The 18,107-nt window shown below is 43.0% G+C and overlaps 4 protein-coding genes and 1 long non-coding RNA gene across 5 annotated transcripts in view; 3 read left to right on the top strand and 2 right to left on the bottom strand.

Moving 5' to 3' along the window:
- Window positions 1–3,165, top strand: part of LOC311007934 (pleckstrin homology domain-containing family G member 1) — a 33,828-nt gene extending 30,663 nt beyond the window's left edge. Inside the window, exon 17 of the mRNA XM_084001352.1 lies at window positions 136–3,165. Within this exon, the coding sequence (XP_083857478.1) occupies window positions 136–1,109 (974 nt within the window). The 3' untranslated portion in view covers window positions 1,110–3,165. The remainder of the gene's footprint in view (window positions 1–135) is intronic.
- A 1,282-nt stretch (window positions 3,166–4,447) lies between these two features.
- Window positions 4,448–8,949, top strand: tcp1 (t-complex 1). Its single transcript, XM_084000704.1, has 12 exons — window positions 4,448–4,673; window positions 5,153–5,238; window positions 5,344–5,472; window positions 5,832–5,929; window positions 6,038–6,148; window positions 6,242–6,423; window positions 6,726–6,852; window positions 7,186–7,361; window positions 7,511–7,634; window positions 7,836–8,028; window positions 8,136–8,299; window positions 8,506–8,949. Exons 1-12 carry the CDS (start codon window positions 4,601–4,603, stop codon window positions 8,717–8,719), a joined length of 1,677 nt encoding a protein of 558 aa, XP_083856830.1. The 5' UTR covers window positions 4,448–4,600; the 3' UTR covers window positions 8,720–8,949.
- A 23-nt stretch (window positions 8,950–8,972) lies between these two features.
- Window positions 8,973–13,603, bottom strand: acat2 (acetyl-CoA acetyltransferase 2). The gene is made up of 9 exons (XM_084000699.1): window positions 13,413–13,603; window positions 12,403–12,537; window positions 12,069–12,250; window positions 11,419–11,536; window positions 11,195–11,338; window positions 10,981–11,103; window positions 10,713–10,867; window positions 10,128–10,238; window positions 8,973–9,880 (listed from the first exon to the last, which is right to left on the bottom strand). Exons 1-9 carry the CDS (start codon window positions 13,459–13,461, stop codon window positions 9,710–9,712), a joined length of 1,188 nt encoding a protein of 395 aa, XP_083856825.1. The 5' UTR covers window positions 13,462–13,603; the 3' UTR covers window positions 8,973–9,709.
- Window positions 13,571–15,118, top strand: LOC311007498. Its single transcript, XR_014596423.1, has 2 exons — window positions 13,571–13,702; window positions 13,844–15,118. It is a non-coding gene; the product is annotated as an uncharacterized lncRNA (long non-coding RNA).
- On the bottom strand, window positions 14,576–17,883 carry LOC311007494 (pre-mRNA-splicing regulator WTAP-like). Its single transcript, XM_084000700.1, has 3 exons — window positions 17,743–17,883; window positions 15,924–16,078; window positions 14,576–15,798 (listed from the first exon to the last, which is right to left on the bottom strand). The coding sequence occupies exons 2-3, from the start codon at window positions 16,057–16,059 to the stop codon at window positions 15,146–15,148; spliced, it is 789 nt and encodes a 262-aa protein (XP_083856826.1). The 5' UTR covers window positions 16,060–16,078; window positions 17,743–17,883; the 3' UTR covers window positions 14,576–15,145.
- Window positions 17,884–18,107: the final 224 nt, after the last annotated feature.

The raw sequence follows: 18,107 nt of genomic DNA, 5'->3' as shown, positions 1-18,107 counted from the left end.
TAAATCCAGTTGAACTGATTCAATTGCCTAGAGATGCCTTTGACCTGGACAAATGAGAATTTACACAGACATTGCCTTTTTTGGTTTCATTTGTCTTGTCTCACCCTCTTTGTATCCTCTGTGTTCCCCCCACAGGTGCAAGAATAGCAGAGTACTCGCAGCTCTATGATCAGGTCATGTTTAAGGACCCTCCTTCTGGTCAGACCGCCTCACACTTCGCCCATTATCCGGGGCTGCCGTCCTCCCCGTCCATGCCCGAGACCTCCCTGGAGGAGGAGTGGCTCCACTCCACATACAGCAACGGAGAGCTGGCCAGCTTCGTCACCGCGTCCAGCGAGGTCGGGGACGCTCGGGCGTCGTCCACCCCACAGCGCAGACTCACCTCCTCCTGCTCCATCCCTTCCCTCTCTCCCAGCTCGCCCCCCGCCCAGAGGTGGAGTTCGTGCATGTCGTCGCCAAGTGAGAAAGAGGAGCACGTGTACAGCTCCATTAAGAGACATCCGTCCTTCAACGCGCCGTCTTCGCCCTCCTCGAAGTCCTCCCCGCCGGCTCATTGTCAGTCGGTCGGCTCAGTGGGAAGCCAGCAGCAGGAGAAGAACAACCAGTCTGAACTCAACTGTAACAGACCCGCTGTGGCTCGATCCACAGACAGACTCCACGGCCCGAGTCTGAGCCGGGCCGGCCGGCAGAGTAGCCTCCCAGAGCGGTCTACGCTGGGACACTCGGACCTCACCTTGCACGACGGTCAACAGGTGTTGGTCTTGAATCGGGCATCTGCACTGAGCATACTCAACGCCACCCAGAACTACCTGGCCAACTTCAAAGACAATGGGGAAGATGACGATGACTATGTAGAGATCCGCTCGGAGGACGAGAGCGAACAGGATCAGAGGAACGGCAACTCTGCGGTTCTTTCCAATCAGAATCGGGGCATCGTCCATTCCCAGAGTCTGCCGTGCACCCCGGTTCGCTCCTGCGACTCGCTGAGGTCTCTGGACCGCGAGAATTTGGAGAAATACCTGTGGAGCGAGCCGCAGCAGAACCACCCCAACATCGTCCAGTCCCTGAGGGAGAAGTTTCAGTGTCTGAGCTCCAGCAGCTTTGCCTGAAGCCACACAACAACTAAAAGCCAAATAAATATATATCAACATACAGCATATAGAAAGAAAAGGGGCGCTACTGCCCTTCATAATACATCATAATCCACCAACAATAACAGATATTTCACCTTATTAAACACAACACATGTTTCAACATAGATCAGAAGAAATTTCTTTGGTTTCATCCATATGTGTAACAAGTTCTGTGAATACCTATATTTTCTGTTTCATGGCTTCAAATGAAAACACATGATAGGTCACTAGTATTGGTCAAAATGCCACATCAAAGCGTGCATGTGAGCTGCCTTAGCACTTCCAGGTTCAAACAGTCCTCTCGTGTGTGTGTGTGGGTTTCCAAGAAAAGGTGATTTGGTGTGGAGACGTTAACATTCAGAATGACTGGATATTGGGTTTTATGATACAAATGAATTCAGTCTGTTTTAGCCTTGTAGAAACAGGAGGAGGATTTGTGCCAATAAACTGTTGTACAGATACAGTAGTTCAGGATATCTGAGATTTCTGAGTCTTCTCCGTGCCCAACATCTCAAACCGAAGCATCAAAACTTAAGGTGATCTTCAGTGGATGTTAACTCCCTCCGTGTCAGGAATACCTCGTGAGTCGTGAGGTCTTTTAATTTTACTCTTAAGGTTATTTTAACTGCGTTTTCAACACTAGTTAAACCTGTATAGGGGAAGTGAACCACAGTGGTGGCTGTTGTTTTTAATTGTGCTTACACTATCAAACAGATCTGAAGCTTTACAAATGTGCAGTTTAAAATTCGCAGTCGTCACATTTGCTACTCAGGCTAGTTCGTCACTTTTAACAGCTTTTTAACAGTAAGTGCAACAAAGAGGATGCAACTGTAAAGAGAACATATTGGCTATTACAAGATCCAATAGGTTAAGTATAACTAGACTTAGACCAGTAAGTCTATTTGAACTTATTCCATTTCACTTTACCTATACCGCCTTTTGTCATGAATAGGGTATCGTGCTTTAAAATCAAGAGAAGATGCTGATATTTTAGATATAAATCTATAAGAAACAGTAGGACTTCATATTTATTTTGAATCTGTGAGCAAATCAGAGATGTTTTTACGTTTGATCGATGGAGTGAAATGTGCATCTCAGTAAGTGGATGGTGTATTTTTAAAAAATCATACTAAGTTTAACCTTTATTTTCAAGAGGGACCATGAAGAAGAGCATTAAGGAGAGTTAGTTAAAAAACTACAGTACTGTCTTTGGTGTATTATTATTTTTTATTCAAACGGATAGTCAACTGTTTGTTTACTTTGTTTACGTCATGGGACACTCCCAACTGTCACACTACTGATATTGCATCCACTCTCACAGAAAGAAAGGTTGTCAGTCACTTCATTAAGGTTCATGTAACACAATTGATTTCTCTTCCTTTGAAGCACGTTCATTTTTGACCACACACTTGTTTCCTTAATTTCTCTTAAAAAGAACACTAAATATGTCATATTTATTTCAAATCATCCCTATGTTATTTGCCCATTATCACTGTTAGTTCAAAACACAGACAGGTTGTAAATGAAAGTAAAATATATTTATTAAGAGATGGTTTTATTCTCATTCTCATTAAAGGGCACTCACAAAATTTGAATCGGATACTGTGAATATTTTCAGGAATGGCATTTCATCATCTATCGCGCACTGCTTAATTACGTTAAGTTCCAAAATCACTAAAACAGATGGAAAGTTGAAAAGCACAATATCAAGGCCTACTGTTCATATCAGGAAATGTGCGTCAAACACAAGTTAGAAATATGAAGTATGTTTTGTTTTATTGTTGTTGTTTTTTTGTTTTGTTTTTGTATATTTTTATCCTCTGTTTCACTGGTGGGGATCGTCAGTCTTCATTGACTCTTTTTTGCACTTTTCTGTCTTTTTTACGTTTTATTTGTAAACACTTTGTAAAGATGTACATTTTAGGAAAGTTATTCTTGTATGCCATAGGTATGCTTTATAATGCTTTAATGTTTAAGTTAAATGTACTGTATTTTTTTAACTGCCTAGTTGTCATTGCTCAACAAAACAATGTATTGGAGGAAATAAATTCAGATTAAACTCATCCTTGTGTTTTCATTGCATACAAATGTCATCAAACTGAATATAGTACAGAGCCATGGAGGCTGGATAAAATACATGATGATATTCATGTTTTATTAAATAATCATTTGCTATGAGAAAGTGCTTGGTGATTGACTAAAGAAAGAAAAATCAATTAGTTACCTAAGATATCTTAGTTTGTTTTTCCCACATAATGGGGATTTCAGTTAAGATTGTGTAGGCCTATATGAATCAAGGAAAGTATCACACTCCTTTGAGGATTCAACAAAATAGTTGGTATTTGATAATTGCATTTTGCTAAATATAGTAAAAAGAAACTGAGAAATTTTAAACACAGGCACAATAATAAGTCTGATGCGGCACAAATTTGTACCGCATAGGACGTTGTTGTTTTTTTTTACAGTTGAGTTGCCACTGCTCTCTGGTGGACAAACTATTTTATAGCAACACATTCTCCAAACTACATCCTACTGATCTTGGACATTCCTGAACTGCAATTTCTTACTGATTCAAGTGGTAGCTGACAAAAGCAGTGGTTGGTGAAGTAATAATTCCATAATGTTAAAATACTCAATTAAAAGTCCTGCATTGAAAATATGATTTAATTAAAAGTAGGCCTATGTAAGTGTCATCAGGAAAATGTAGTTAAAGTATCAAGAGTACTGAAAAATGGCCCCTGGGGATCATTTGTTATTAGTCATGCATTACTGTGTAACCCGCTAATTTAATAATCTATGTAGGGCTGCAACTAATAACTCATTTTTGAGAACTGTCCTGAACTGTATCTAAACCTATGTAATTGCTCAGTATAGCCTTCAAATGAATAAATAAAATAACGTACAGCGTATAATATATATTTCCCTCTGAAATGAGAATACTCCTATTTGTTATGTAATACTAGTCAAGACACAAAAGGTCAAATCAGATGGTATATTAGCTCAGGAACTTAACTATTTCCCTGAGAATTTTTTTTTTTTTAATTAGACAAAATAGGACAAATTATACCAAAAAAAAGAGAGAAAAAAACACAAATTTTGCATTTGCCGTAGCGTCATGGGTAAATCTGCAGGGGGCGCTCTTGTGCAGGCTACTATCATTTAGAACTCATCGACAAAACCAAGAAGAAGGAAAAGCCGGCGGCGCAGTGAAGTGTGGCATGCTGGGAAATGTAGTGTTCGAGTCCGACGTAACAAAACGTTATTTTCTAATTTGATAAATGAACTGGTTGATGCGCAACTTCATTACAAATGTGATATTGCACCCTGATAGATAATTAAAACGCATATATCGTTAATAATCCGGAGTTTTTTTTAAGAAACTTTCTTCTCGAAGCTTCTGGTTAATACCGGTTTACCCACAGTGCATTGCGCCGCTTCCTTTCTTCTCGGGTGCGTGTTGGTCCAAAATGTCGCTATTAGAGGGTCCGTTAAATGTGCTCGGCCAGAGGACAACTGGCGACTCTGTTCGCACCCAAAATGGTGAGTTGTTGTGCTGCTTTGTTTGGAGTTTCAGACGCAGTCGACGTCTTTTCTGTGCGTTTCTAACGCTCCTCGGGAAAAGTTGATTAATGTACTGCACTGAACACACGTGTGGCTAATGCTAACGCTAACGAAATCTAACGTTGAGTTTTAGCCTCTACGCAGTTTCCAGTGAGATTAAAACACAGCATAGTTAATGCGATTCCCAACACCTGCAGCAAGTGTTACATTTTAACAACCCCATTTTAGTACCTTTCATTCGTAACCACCATGAATGGACGGCTATGCTAATGGGGTAGAAAAGACACTGTCATGATCATCAGAAGGTGTGGTCAGCTGACTGTGCACCCCACTTGATGAAGAGACAGAATATTACACAGCAGGAAATGTTGCTAGAAATTGGGGCCTAGATATTAAAGTATGTGTCGGCTATTCAGAAACATGCATATAGTAGCAGCCTCCCTCTTTTCTTTTCACAGTCATGGCCGCATCATCCATCGCCAACATCGTCAAGAGCTCCCTCGGACCCGTTGGTCTTGACAAGATGCTGGTGGACGACATCGGGGTGAGCAAAGCATTTAATTATCTTACACAATTTCTTTTAACTGGTTCGTTCACATTTAAGCTTTTTCGTGATGATCAGTTGTGGTATTTGCCCGGTTTATGACAGGACGTGACCATCACCAACGATGGAGCCACCATCCTGAAGCTGCTGGAGGTGGAGCACCCAGCTGCCAAAGTCCTGTGTGAGCTGGCTGACCTGCAGGATAAGGAGGTCGGAGATGGGACCACGTCTGTGGTGAGTGAGGGCAGCAGCTGCTCTGACCTGCAGAAATAAAGGCTGCTGCTGCTTAAGGAGTGTGCTTTGAACATTGCACTTGCACATTGCAGGTTGTTCAGAAAGCATTTAGTTGCAAAAAAAAAAGTGATCTGTAAAGTCCTGTTTTAGTACCATGCATCTGCCTCTTATCACGGATGTGTGGCTATGCTAACAGGACAGATGAACCGTCCTTCAGTGTCTGAAGGGGTCGTGCAGCCTCAATTCTGCCACCCCTAATGAAATGATGGCACAGTGTGATATTCACAACTTGCTTTTACTAGTTTGACACAATACTGTATATTGTTACCTGTTATTTATTCCACCTCACTTTCTTGTAGGTCATTCTTGCTGCAGAGCTGCTCAAGAGTGCAGATGAGCTGGTAAAGCAGAAGATTCACCCCACATCAGTCATCAGTGGATATCGTCTGGCTTGCAAGTAAGATCCAAACATTTTATCCACTCTTACAGTTATAATATTTTCTTTATGCATTTGAAGTGTTTTGATTTTCTGACATGCAAACTTTTTTTTTTTTTTATCTCTCAGGGAGGCAGTGCGCTACATTAATGAGAATCTCACCATTGGAACAGACGACCTGGGCAGGGAGTGCCTCATCAATGCAGCCAAGACCTCTATGTCCTCTAAAATCATTGGAGTGTATCCTTGATTCACTTTGAAGTATTTTTTTTGCATATGATTAAATTAATTCTTCTCTGCTGCCTCTATCTACCTTAACTCCTTGGCCTTCAGTGACTCAGACTTCTTTGCGAACATGGTGGTTGATGCTGCCATTGCTGTGAAGTTTGTGGACAGCAAAGGCGTGGCCAAATATCCCATCAACTCTGTCAACGTGCTGAAAGCTCATGGCCGCAGCCAGAAAGAGAGCTTCCTGGTGAACGGATATGCACTGAACTGCACAGTCGGCTCACAGGGTGAGTTTCATACAAAGTTTTCACAATTTCTCTTTATTTCCAATGTCACTGTTGAAACTGATTGAACTCCCATTTAAATTTGCTGCTATGTCTTGCCTGATGGCGTATGCAGTGATACGCGTGGGAGACAGTATACTGGCTGTGAAAGGAACCTAGTCACAGTAGTTTATAAACCGTGGCATCTCTTTTCTGGCCAGACAGTTGAATATTAACCTTAAATGACGGCGTGTCCCCCATCCTCTTCTCAGTTGCTCTTCAGTTATTGTTTATTGACCATGCTGTCTCTTTGTCTTTGTCCCAAGGCATGGTCAAACGTGTTCTTAATGCCAAGATTGCTTGCCTGGACTTCAGCCTGCAGAAAACCAAAATGAAGATGGGAGTCCAAGTCGTCATCAGCGACCCAGAGAAACTTGACCTGATCAGACAAAGGTTAATTGTGGAATATTTTACTCTTTTTTTTTCTTTTCTTATTCTTTCCCATTTAAATTTGCTGTGTTGCTGACTCAGTAGTTTACACAGTGATACGCGTGGGAAAAAACATAAGCGGTCATGAGTCAAGGCAGCAGCTTCTCTCTGAGCTGTTGGACGACTCTTGTGACCGGACAGTGCTTTTTGATGCCTGTGTATGTGCACTAAACCAGATGATTCACACGTTGAGCAGAGAACTAGAGGTCAAGTTGTTTATTTTGATTTAGTCTTTGCAGACTTGACACTGATCATTTGTGTGATTGGTGAGACTGAAACAATATATTTCTACCACAGGGAATCTGATATCACCAAGGAGAGAATCCAGAAGATTTTGGCAGCAGGCGCCAACGTCATCCTGACCACCGGTGGCATCGATGACATGTGTCTTAAGTACTTTGTGGATGTAGGAGCAATGGCTGTGAGAAGAGTTCTCAAGAGGGACCTGAAACGCATCGCCAAGGCAACAGGAGGTGAGACGAGAGCATGTTGTAGTTGCATTGTTTTTTGGGGCTTTTTAATTATTGGTCTTTACATCTCGGCATGTCTTTGTATTCAGTGCTTGAACTCCTCACCACCATCAGCAGTTATTGACATCAGCTGTTTCTCTTTTCTTTCTCAGCCACTCTTTGCCCATCTCTGACCAACCTGGAGGGAGAGGAGACTTTTGAACCCACCATGCTCGGCATGGCTGAGGAGGTTGTGCAGGAGCGAGTCTGTGACGACGAGCTCATCCTGGTCAAGAAGTAAGACCTGCCACTATTTAAGTCTATTACACTCTTGCTTTTATTGGATGAATGAATATCAGATGTAAAGCTACAGTGAAATGGAGACGGGTACCACAGATTCCAGAGGTGCAGCTGTGAAAACTTTGTGCACCTTCTGTTGTGTGCAGTTGTGGTCTGACACCTGTTAATTGTGCGGGTTGTGTTCTCTCCCAACCTCAGCACCAAAGCACGCACATCAGCCTCCATCATTTTGCGTGGGGCCAACGACTTCATGTGTGACGAGATGGAGCGCTCGCTGCACGACGCTCTCTGCGTGGTCAAGAGGGTGCTGGAGTCCAAGTCTGTCGTTCCAGGAGGAGGCGCAGTGGAAGCAGCTCTGTCCATCTACCTGGAGAACTACGCCACCAGCATGGTGAGTGTCACACTGTCGTGGATGCATCCACTCGGGTATCTGCGGTTGTCGTTAGCAAAGTTGGGTTGTAAATCACATGCTGATTGCTTTTGTTACGTTTTTTTCAGGGTTCCCGAGAGCAGCTGGCTATTGCCGAGTTCGCCCGCTCCCTCCTTGTCATCCCCAAGACCCTGGCAGTGAATGCAGCACAGGACTCCACTGATCTGGTGGCCAAGCTTCGTGCCTTCCACAACGAGGCTCAGGTTAACCCCGAACGCAAGAATCTCAAGTGGTGAGTTCGCTTTATCTTTTCACAACACTCATGATACTGTGTTTACATTTTTTTTTCAAGTGTTGGTCAGACAAAGTTAGAAATAAATACAGAAAGTAATCTGGTGATGGCCATCAGTAGTAGTCGCATGTATGAAGAAAAGATGGAAGAAAGTTGCATGAAAGACTCAGTATATTTGACCTTTTTTTTTAACGTGTCCTTTATAGGATCGGTCTGGATCTGGTGAACGGTAAGCCCAGAGACAACCGTCAAGCCGGCGTGTACGAGCCCACCATGGTCAAGACAAAGAGTCTGAAGTTCGCCACCGAGGCCGCCATCACCATCCTCCGTATTGATGATCTCATCAAACTGTTCCCAGAGCCAAAGGAGGGCGGGCAGTCGTACAGGGATGCCGTACAGTCTGGATCCCTGGAGGGTTGAGAGGCTGTGATTGGTCCCATTAGGTTCAACGTCTGTATTTATACATATGGAGCTCTTCATGGCTGTTGCTCTAGTGTAGGCTGTGCACTTTGCCTGTTTACTGTTCTCCCACTCCCGCTCCCTCCGGCTCTTGCTTCCAGAGGAACTGTAAGTGACTTGTCAGTTGTTTTTTTTTGGACACTTAATAAAGCTCCAATGGTTGTAAATGACCGTTGATTTGTTAATTCAAACAGGCGAGTTGTGGTTTTGACTCCTTAATTCTTTATTTTATATCGGCTACATTACAAGAAACATTTTCACAAACATGGGTACCATGTACAGGAAGCACTAGGTTAGAGAAGGCTAGTATACTTAACCTTATGGCACTTAGCTTTGTTTCAAGGCTACTGCCTGCACAGTTGATCAGAGAATGAAGGTCCAATAACACATGGGACGATATTGGAATGTTTTTAGAGCAAGCTTCATCTATCAATGCTAATTACATGTATTAAATTACACCAAGTTAAAACTGATACTTTACAGAGAAAGTTGCATATGCTAAAGACTGTATACACCGGGATCTAAAGCTTAGTTTTAGTGCATCACTTTATCAGTTGTATAGGCAACTGAGAACAGCTGGTTTTAAAGGAAAACATCAAATCTCATTTACTGACTGGACTATGGTGCACGTTCAGCACATCTAAAAACCAAGTTGTAAGAGCAATTATAAGACACTATTTATTTAAGCAGTCATAGACTAGACTAACATACAGTAATTTAGACTTGTAGTGCCTTAACATTAAGCCACATGCTTCACATCTAGAACCTGAGAAGTTCAAAGTTAAGTGAAGTTCACAGTGTGAATGGCAAGCTCCCCGACAATCAGAAACATACACTTATATCACTTAAAACCGTTACCATTTCATACCCTGCAGTGTAAACAATAAAATCCATTTTATATCCTTATATATTCATTAAAATGAGATGGAGTGCAACAATCTCATCTTCATCTCAAGACCTCTCCACGCACATGGCGATGCCCATCCCTCCTCCGATGCAAAGGGACGCCACTCCCTTGCGTCCTCCAGTTCTCTGGAGCGCGTGCAGCAGAGTCACCAGCACTCTGCAGCCAGACATACCGATGGGATGGCCCAGAGAAATCGCACCACCACTCACATTCACCTGAGGAGTGGACAAAAAGGTTGAGGTCAGTGAGGTGAAGGTTAAATGATGTGTAAACCTCATTATAATATGCATTTTGTTTGGTGATTATACAAATGAGAATATGCACAGGCTTTGGTGATTATAGCCTACGGGAGGAAACACATAACAAAAGGAGCTGTACTCAGTTGTACAACTAGGCCCCTTGGCTTTTTAGGGATATGGATGACTTCATTTTTTGAACTTCAGAGTGATAATCATGAATCACCTTGTCGACATTCAGGCCGAGCTCTTTGACCACAGCAATGGACTGGGCAGCGAATGCTTCATTGATCTCAAATAAATCCACTTGGTCCAGCTGCCAGCCTGCTTTCTCAACCTGATAAAGAGTGAGACCACAAATTAATATAAAAAACCTTTTTTCCATCCATGTTAAAGGGATAGTTAAACATTTTGGCAAATTGGCCCATTGCCATAATCCCTATAGTTTTAGGAGTAGATTCGTTACCTTTATAATTGTCGGTGCAAGCTATTTTTAGAACGGCAAAGCCGCCGAGAAAACAACTCTGTCGTGTAAAGTTCCGTTACCTCATAGCGTGGTGAATGTGCAGGTCACAACTTGTCCACAAGAACGTTTTGGAGTTGTTGGATTGTGTATTTGATGAGTTTGATGAGGGAAACCAAGAAATCCTATTAGCCTCCAGCGCATAGCGCCGTTCTAAAAATAGCTTGCACTGACAATTAAAGGTAACGAACCTACTCCTAAAACTATAGGGATTATGGCAATGGGCCAATTTGCCAAAATGTTAAACTATCCCTTTAAGTTGAATTATATTTGCTGCTGACTTCTCACCGCTTTCCTGATGGCTGGTATTGGTCCAGTTCCCATGATGGACGGGTCAAGACCAGCTTGAGCCCACGATACAATCTTGCACATTGGTTTAATGCCACGTCTCGCAGCCTCTGATTGGCTCATGAGGACAGTCGCTGCTGCTCCATCATTTATACCTACAGCAGGAAGATAAATGCAGCTTTAATAATTTTACCTAGGAATTCAGACTCAAGCAGCATCACCAACATCTCAGTGAATGTTTCAAGTTCACAAGCACAGACACTCGAACCTGAGGCGTTTCCAGCGGTGACGGTGCCACTGCTGTCCTTGACGAAGCAAGGTCTGAGTTTGGACATGCTGTCCATGCTGCTGCCATGACGAGGAAACTCATCCACCTTCACCTCCACTGGGCCTGAATGGGTGAGAAATTGATATTACAGTATATACAGTTAGGGCAGATGAGAATATCTCTGAAATACAATAATAACTAGTAATAAAATTGCCTTTTCTGGATGGCACCATGATGGGGACGATCTCCTGATCAAAATGTCCTGCTTTCTGTGCAGCTTCTGTTTTGTTCTGGGACTGGACAGCAAACCGGTCCTGCTCCTCTCGACTGACGCTCCACTGCTTTGCCACGTTCTCAGCTGATAGAAGAAAAAAAAAGACATATTAGCATAATGTTACCTACTTTTAAAATAATTTAAAACATCAAACAGATCCAGACCTGTGATGCCCATGTGATAGCTGTGGAAAGCGTCTGTCAGGCCGTCTGCCACCATGGAGTCCTGCAGCGAGGCATCACCCATCTTCACTCCTGCTCTCATCTGCAGCGTGTGAGGAGCCTGAGGTGTCGAAGGAAACTCAGTTTTAGCTTCTTTGCCATTTCAAAAGCAGAAGATTTGATGCTTTTCTTTGACATGCGTTATTGTAAAGTAAACATCTGTAAGTATGGGATGATCGGGTTGGACAAAAGAAAACATTTCAAGTCTCCATCTTTGACTGTGGGATGCTGTAACATGCATTTCCCCACTATCTCTGAAGAACTGCTGCAGGACTGTGTCATTTGTGTTTTGCATACTAATGGCAATCAAATACATGGCACTGTCAACAAAAACAATATTTTATTTTACTGTCTTACTCAACCAAAGAATTAACAATTTAAGAGCCCAAAATGTAAATGTTATGTAAACACGATGACTGTACAAGAACATTGATCTATAGTTATAAATGTGTTTTGTATCTACTCCGGCTAAATCTAATAAAATAATGAGTGAATAGTGACATTGGCATGTCAGTCAGTACCTAAAAAGCACTGAGGTTACACACCCTGTTGTCAGTTTCCTAACACTCAGCAGCTGTTGTGTTGTAACATACCCTGCTCATGCTCTCCATGCCCCCCGCCACCACCACAGTGGACTCCCCGGCCTGGATGGACTGAGCTCCCAGACATACAGCCTTCAACCCAGAGCCACACACCATCTGGCAGCTCCATGCTGGGACAGGGTAGGGGATCCCTGCCGCAACGCTGGCCTGTCGTGCCGGGTTCTGTCCACTACCTGAAGGAAACACAATAAAAGGTGAACACCAGGAAGAAAAAGTCTGTCAAGCCAAGTGGGAAAAAAAACATTGCACAAGAGATGTCAGATCAAGGTAACATTACCCAACACATGAATATGAGACCTCCGCCGTAATACAGACTTGTATCTACCTGCTGTTAGGACATGTCCCATGATAACCTCAGAGACCTCTTCTGGCTTCACAGCAGCACGCTGCAGAACGCCCTTGATCACCACCGAACACAGGTCATGCACAGGCACCGTGGACAGAGCGCCATTCAAGGACCCTGAGGAAAAATGGGAAGATATTGTATGAATCAGGAATGTCAACTCACTACTACAACGTTCACCCTCAGCTTCTTTTTCTTTTTTTTTTTAAAAGACCTCTGCTGGTAACTGGTTTAACTGAATCAAAGTGTGTACCTAAGGAAAGAGTTTAGTGACATTATTATTTTTTCCTCTCGAAATATCACTTTGTTTGTGTCAGTTTTTGTTGAAACATAAATTGCGAGCAATTTTGACACTTCATCATACTCATCTATATTTACATCATAGCTCCCAACCACAGAGTAATATGTTTCATACTGTGTTGAAATTTGATGTCCATTAGTTCTCCATAAATCGATTCTCCAGCCTAATCAATTAAACAAATAGCCTAGGTCTTTCAGTTTGTTTTTAGCAGGTTCTTTATAAGTGATGTATTATTTTGTCATAGTTTTCTTTTCTTTTTTAATTTTAGGATACTTGACAAATGTCTGTGTGTCTGCTTGTGACCCTTATTGGGGCCAATGGTAGCCAATGGTATGAGGCTCGTGCGCCGTGGCACTATGACGAGACAGCCAATCAGAGGACAAAGAATTCTCCGGACCAAGGAAGGGACCAATCAGAGCCCACAGCCCACACGGGCGTATTTAAATGAATGACATCAACCACTTTACTTAATTAAAAGACTTAAGACAGAGAGACAGACCAGGAAATAGATAAGTAGTCAGTAAAATGACTTTGATGAATTTATAACAAAAAAATAAAAACATATTTTTCCGGTACAGCCAGTTCAACAACTTAGCTACAGCGAAATGTAGCAACAGTGAAGTAGCAACGTGAACTAGTGTAATAAATGAATGAGTGTTGTTGGTGTGGTGAGCAGTGTGTGTTACTTTACCGATAGGAGTCCGTGCAGCAGAGACGATGACAACAGGCTCGGTGTTCATGTTGATGTGCGGCTGGTCGGAGTTTGAGTCCTTTCTTCACTTCACCTCGGAGGTTTTGGGGTTAGCTGAAGCTGTATCGTCTCCTTCCACACTGACTTGACTGCACCGTCTCAGGGCTCTGCACTGTTGACACGGCTCCACAGTGGAGGTGGGTCTGCTCTGCTGCTGCCCCACTGTCACCGAGCTGCACCACAGCGCCACCACCTGTTGTGGAGGGAGAAGTTCATTCATAAAATGTCAGGTAGCATTATATCACATCCTGTTTGTTTGTGTTAATTATTATGATAGTAATTAATGCCAACGGGATGTTTGTGATGTTTATCACCTACATTACTGTCATAAAACCGGGATAATCATTTACTGTGTGTCCTCTTTTTTTCAGAGCCACAGCTGAGACCAACTCATCAATCTCTGCAGTTCATCAACTTCTGACCTCCTTTTTTCCCCCACGCATTTATGTGAAATCTCTTTGAAACACACACACACACAACTTTATGTGATAACAGTTAGGAAAGCGTGAGTTTGAGTGGTACATGTCTATTAATTTTCACTCACAAAGGCCACCTCTGAGGGCAGGTTGACACACAGGTGTTTTAAATCAGATAATTAGCAGCATTTTTGTGGTGTTTATCACTTTCTTTACTGTCCAAGTCCCCCCCACACACACACACACACACAAATGCACAGACAGGTTGACAGCTCCTTCATGTCAGTGTTCAGAAAGAGAGATGATGGTTAAAGGTTGTGTGTTCAATTCTCATGTTGACAGAAATCACATCCCCTCAACTGGACTTATACATTTATGCAAACAGCACAATTTGTATAGCCAACTTCAATTTAGTTGCATACATATGTTTCCTACTTGTCTTGTATCCTGTTCCTTTACACCTCTTTCTGTGTCAATGATTTGCCATGAAATATCTGCAATGTTAGTCACAGCAGAAAAAAACAACCTAAATAACTATAATTTGACTATAAAATATGACTTCAGCTGTTGAGATTCATCAGTCCTTTTATATACGTATGCTTCAGCTAAGCCCACAGGTTATATGTTTATGTGAATTAACTTTTCATATGAATGTACTGATAGCTAGTAATAATGGGTTTCACTGTATAGTATTAAAAATCTTTATTGGTATTTGGTCAGTACATGAAAAGGACTGAAGTCAGAATAATATGAACATCGCATATAAACTACTCACAATTGAACAGAATCTTTTTAACAGAATTTTTTGTGTCAATGAAAAATTTTAACTGTATTTAACAAAAAAAAAATAAAACAAACACAGGCCAACATCTAAAAATGACCTTGAGTATTGCGAAGCTAGTGTGTTTCAGTGATTTTACTGACTTTTGACGATGAGTTACAACACCAGATGCCTGATTTCAGTGTCAAGAGCTCAAACAAGAACAGCATAGACGTGCTCAAATAAACAGCAGAATGAAACGTACTAGTTTTTAAATCATACATCCACGCAATTCAAATCTAACATTAACCCTTTCCTGTTATATCCCCGTTTAGCAACACAAGTGTGACAGAGGCTTCACAATAGGCAAAGGGAGGAGGGTGAAAACAAAACGTCTTGGGCAGCAGCGCTGTGTTACAGACTATGCAATTGTTGCCTTGTTTGTATATTGTATTAAAAAAAAGAAGAGGGGAAAAGACAGTACATGTCAAGGTACATTACAAAACTGCACTGTCGCTCGTGCTGGAGTCCAGGCCGTTCTGAGCGTGCCGTGACCCTGCAGTCCTGGTGCCCTTGGTCACCACGGCCGCCTTGTCCTCGTGGGGGTCAGTGGTGGAGTCTGTGTCATTCGAGTGCTGAGTCAGTGACGTCTCGCTGCCCGTCGGAGAGTCCACGCTCTCGTACCCCGCGCTCAGCTGGCTCCCGAAACCCACAGGTCCTCCCACTCTCCCCGCCGCAGTCTGACTCCCTGACGCCTCCTCCGAGTGGTTGGACAGTTTGGTCTCAGCTTCGCCGGGGCTGGAGACCATGGGGGACATGGGAAAGTCTTCCTCGGTGCTGCTGACCTCCCGGTAGAGGCTGGGCGTAGTGGTCTCGCTCCTCTGGGAAGAGTTGCCGTTGCTTGGTCCGTTGGAGACCCTCCCGTAGTCTTTGCCCATTGGTTCGGAGGGTGCGCTGGCCTGCTCGGGCTGGGTGGACGGTTCGGCGGATGAGCTGGAGGCGGTGGGTGAAGTCCTGCTGGGTCCGGCCAGAGCCCCCTGAGTGTGAGTCAGCTGCTGTCGCGTGTCTTTCAGCTGCTGCTGCAGGACGAGGATGGTGCTCTGCATCCCCTCCACCTCCTCGTCGAGCTGGATGATAAAGTCATTCAACTCTGGAAGGTGATGGGATCGGGGACAGACACAGAGGAGAGGCAAAAATTAAACAGCTGCATGTTTAAAGTCGTACACGTGACAAAGCAGGCAGGCTGTGAAACGTCGACGGCGCTCGCGCTCTCACCGTCTTGACTGCTCTTGAGCTCCTCGCTGTACTTCTTCTGCAGGGCCAGCTCAGCCTCCAGCTGGGCGATGCGTCCCTGGGACAGCTGCCTGCCCAGCTCCTGGTTTTCCTGAATCAGCATTCGACACTTGGCCATCAGTTTCTTCCCCGTTTGGCTGCAAGGGAAACAAGTCTCACATCACACAGTGAACCAAGAGACAAACAACAGGCAAAGAGATGCCATTGATCTGCTCCAACTGTCTGACCCACTTCCCGACGTGCCAAGGGCCGACAGAAACACTTCGCCCAGGCCGTCCCTACAGGACCCTAGTCACAACACAAATTTCATTTCATTCCATTTTCAGCAACCCACTGCCACAAATCTGTACAAATAAATGTAAATGATATTCTTGTAGTGGTCCCAGCTGGCTTTTTTCAGACTAAATAAAAACTTGGATTATAAATTCCTACTCAGCACATTTAAAAGTCCTTGTTGTGGCTACAAACCCAAACAAAGCAAGCTAGACCCACATTGCTATGGAACGAAAGCACTCAGTGTTGCGCTACAACTTGTTCACCGTGTTGCATATTGAAGAAGAAAAGTGAGCACTTCAAAAAATGAACAGTAGCAAATTCTGTCACTACCAGAGTCGCAAATTCAAATGAAGCTGCCACATCGCTGGGTGTGAGGAACAAGCAGAATGGAAATGTCACAGAGCAGAGTAACATTAGCATGAAAACACCACAAGAAACCTACAATTTAAATAACCCATAACTATATGTAGCAAGAATGGAAATGTGCACTGCAAGAACGAGCCACCGGTAGTGTGTAGTCATCCCCAGAAATACATTAGAGCAGGTGCTTCAACAGTTGAATCAAATTACTGAGGGAGCTGCTTTCTCAACTTTACAATGGGTCGAGGAATCCTGACACCTGTTCACATTACATAAGCAATAATTGATGATTAGGGCTTCTTAAAAGCATAATCAAGATGCTGAATTGGCACAAAAATGGCACACAAATTATATCAAACCATAATTAACTTCAATCTAGGAATGCCTATGAAAGTCATATGGCCAGAGGGCACTGAAACATTAACAATCATGGCAACATACTCATCTGAAAAAAAGTCATTCAACTGGTGATAGTTATTTCAAACTAGCTCAGAAAACCGACCCAAAAAAACATGTGTTGCCCCAAAAGGTTTAAGCGCTGCTTATTTTTTACTCAGCTGTATGCACTGGTTCTCATCTAAATTGGTAGTTAGAAAAACCATTCAATTATCTAAGATCCTGGGGAGAAATGTGTTTTAGCTGACAACAGGCTGTATAAACACTGCCAGCTCAAATCTCACTGCCTCAGTGGTGAGACCCGAGTATGAATTTTTGTTTTTTAAGACAGAAAAACATAATCACAGTGCGCTCTTATTGTGAAAACAGTGGCTTAAGATCTGTGCCACAGTGGTGACAAAGACATGTCTAACCTGCTCTAAGTGCACTGGCTGAGGGAAGAGATCGTGAGGTCAATCACAAAAATACACAGAAATACAATCAATACATTCTCATCAACTCATAACATGACTTGTTAGACATTTGCATTCACAACTTGAAACAGGACTCAGTTCACCTACAGCAGTGTGTTTCCATATGTATCCAATGAATTAAGCATTCAGCTTAACTCATGATTAAAGTGCAAATTTTAAACAACCAGGCCAATTGTGCTTCTCAGTTCATACACACACACTGCAGTAAGTGTTTGTTTCAGAGAAACAAGAGAAAGAAATTAAATGCCAATAAAAAGAAACAAGTCACAAAATAAAAACATGTAAATACACTCTACCGTGAGCGGGCCCATGTCCAGAGACACAGGCGACTGGACTCTCATGCCTGAACCATCGTCCCTTGCGGACCGAGGATCTGGCTCCACCACAGTCTTAACATCATTTCTAGTGGCTCTTTCCCCCCCGAAGTCTTACTTTTAAATCCTAGAACTTTCCTCATGTTACTGCAATGTGTCTAGACTGTCCAAAAAGTCTTTACGTTTCTCAGGCAGACTAGCAGGTATGTGTGTGGTGTAATCCACAGTTAAATGTCTTTTTTATAAACCGAGTATGGGAATTGTCTTTAAAATGTTCAATTGCTGTCTGAGGCTAGGGATGCTCCCTGCCTGACTCAACCTCCACCATAACCCCCCTATTTAATGTG

Source organism: Trachurus trachurus, assembly GCF_905171665.1.
Source record: "Trachurus trachurus genome assembly, chromosome: 24".
Taxonomy (NCBI): domain Eukaryota; kingdom Metazoa; phylum Chordata; class Actinopteri; order Carangiformes; family Carangidae; genus Trachurus; species Trachurus trachurus.
This window is presented reverse-complemented; position numbering and strand designations above follow the sequence as displayed.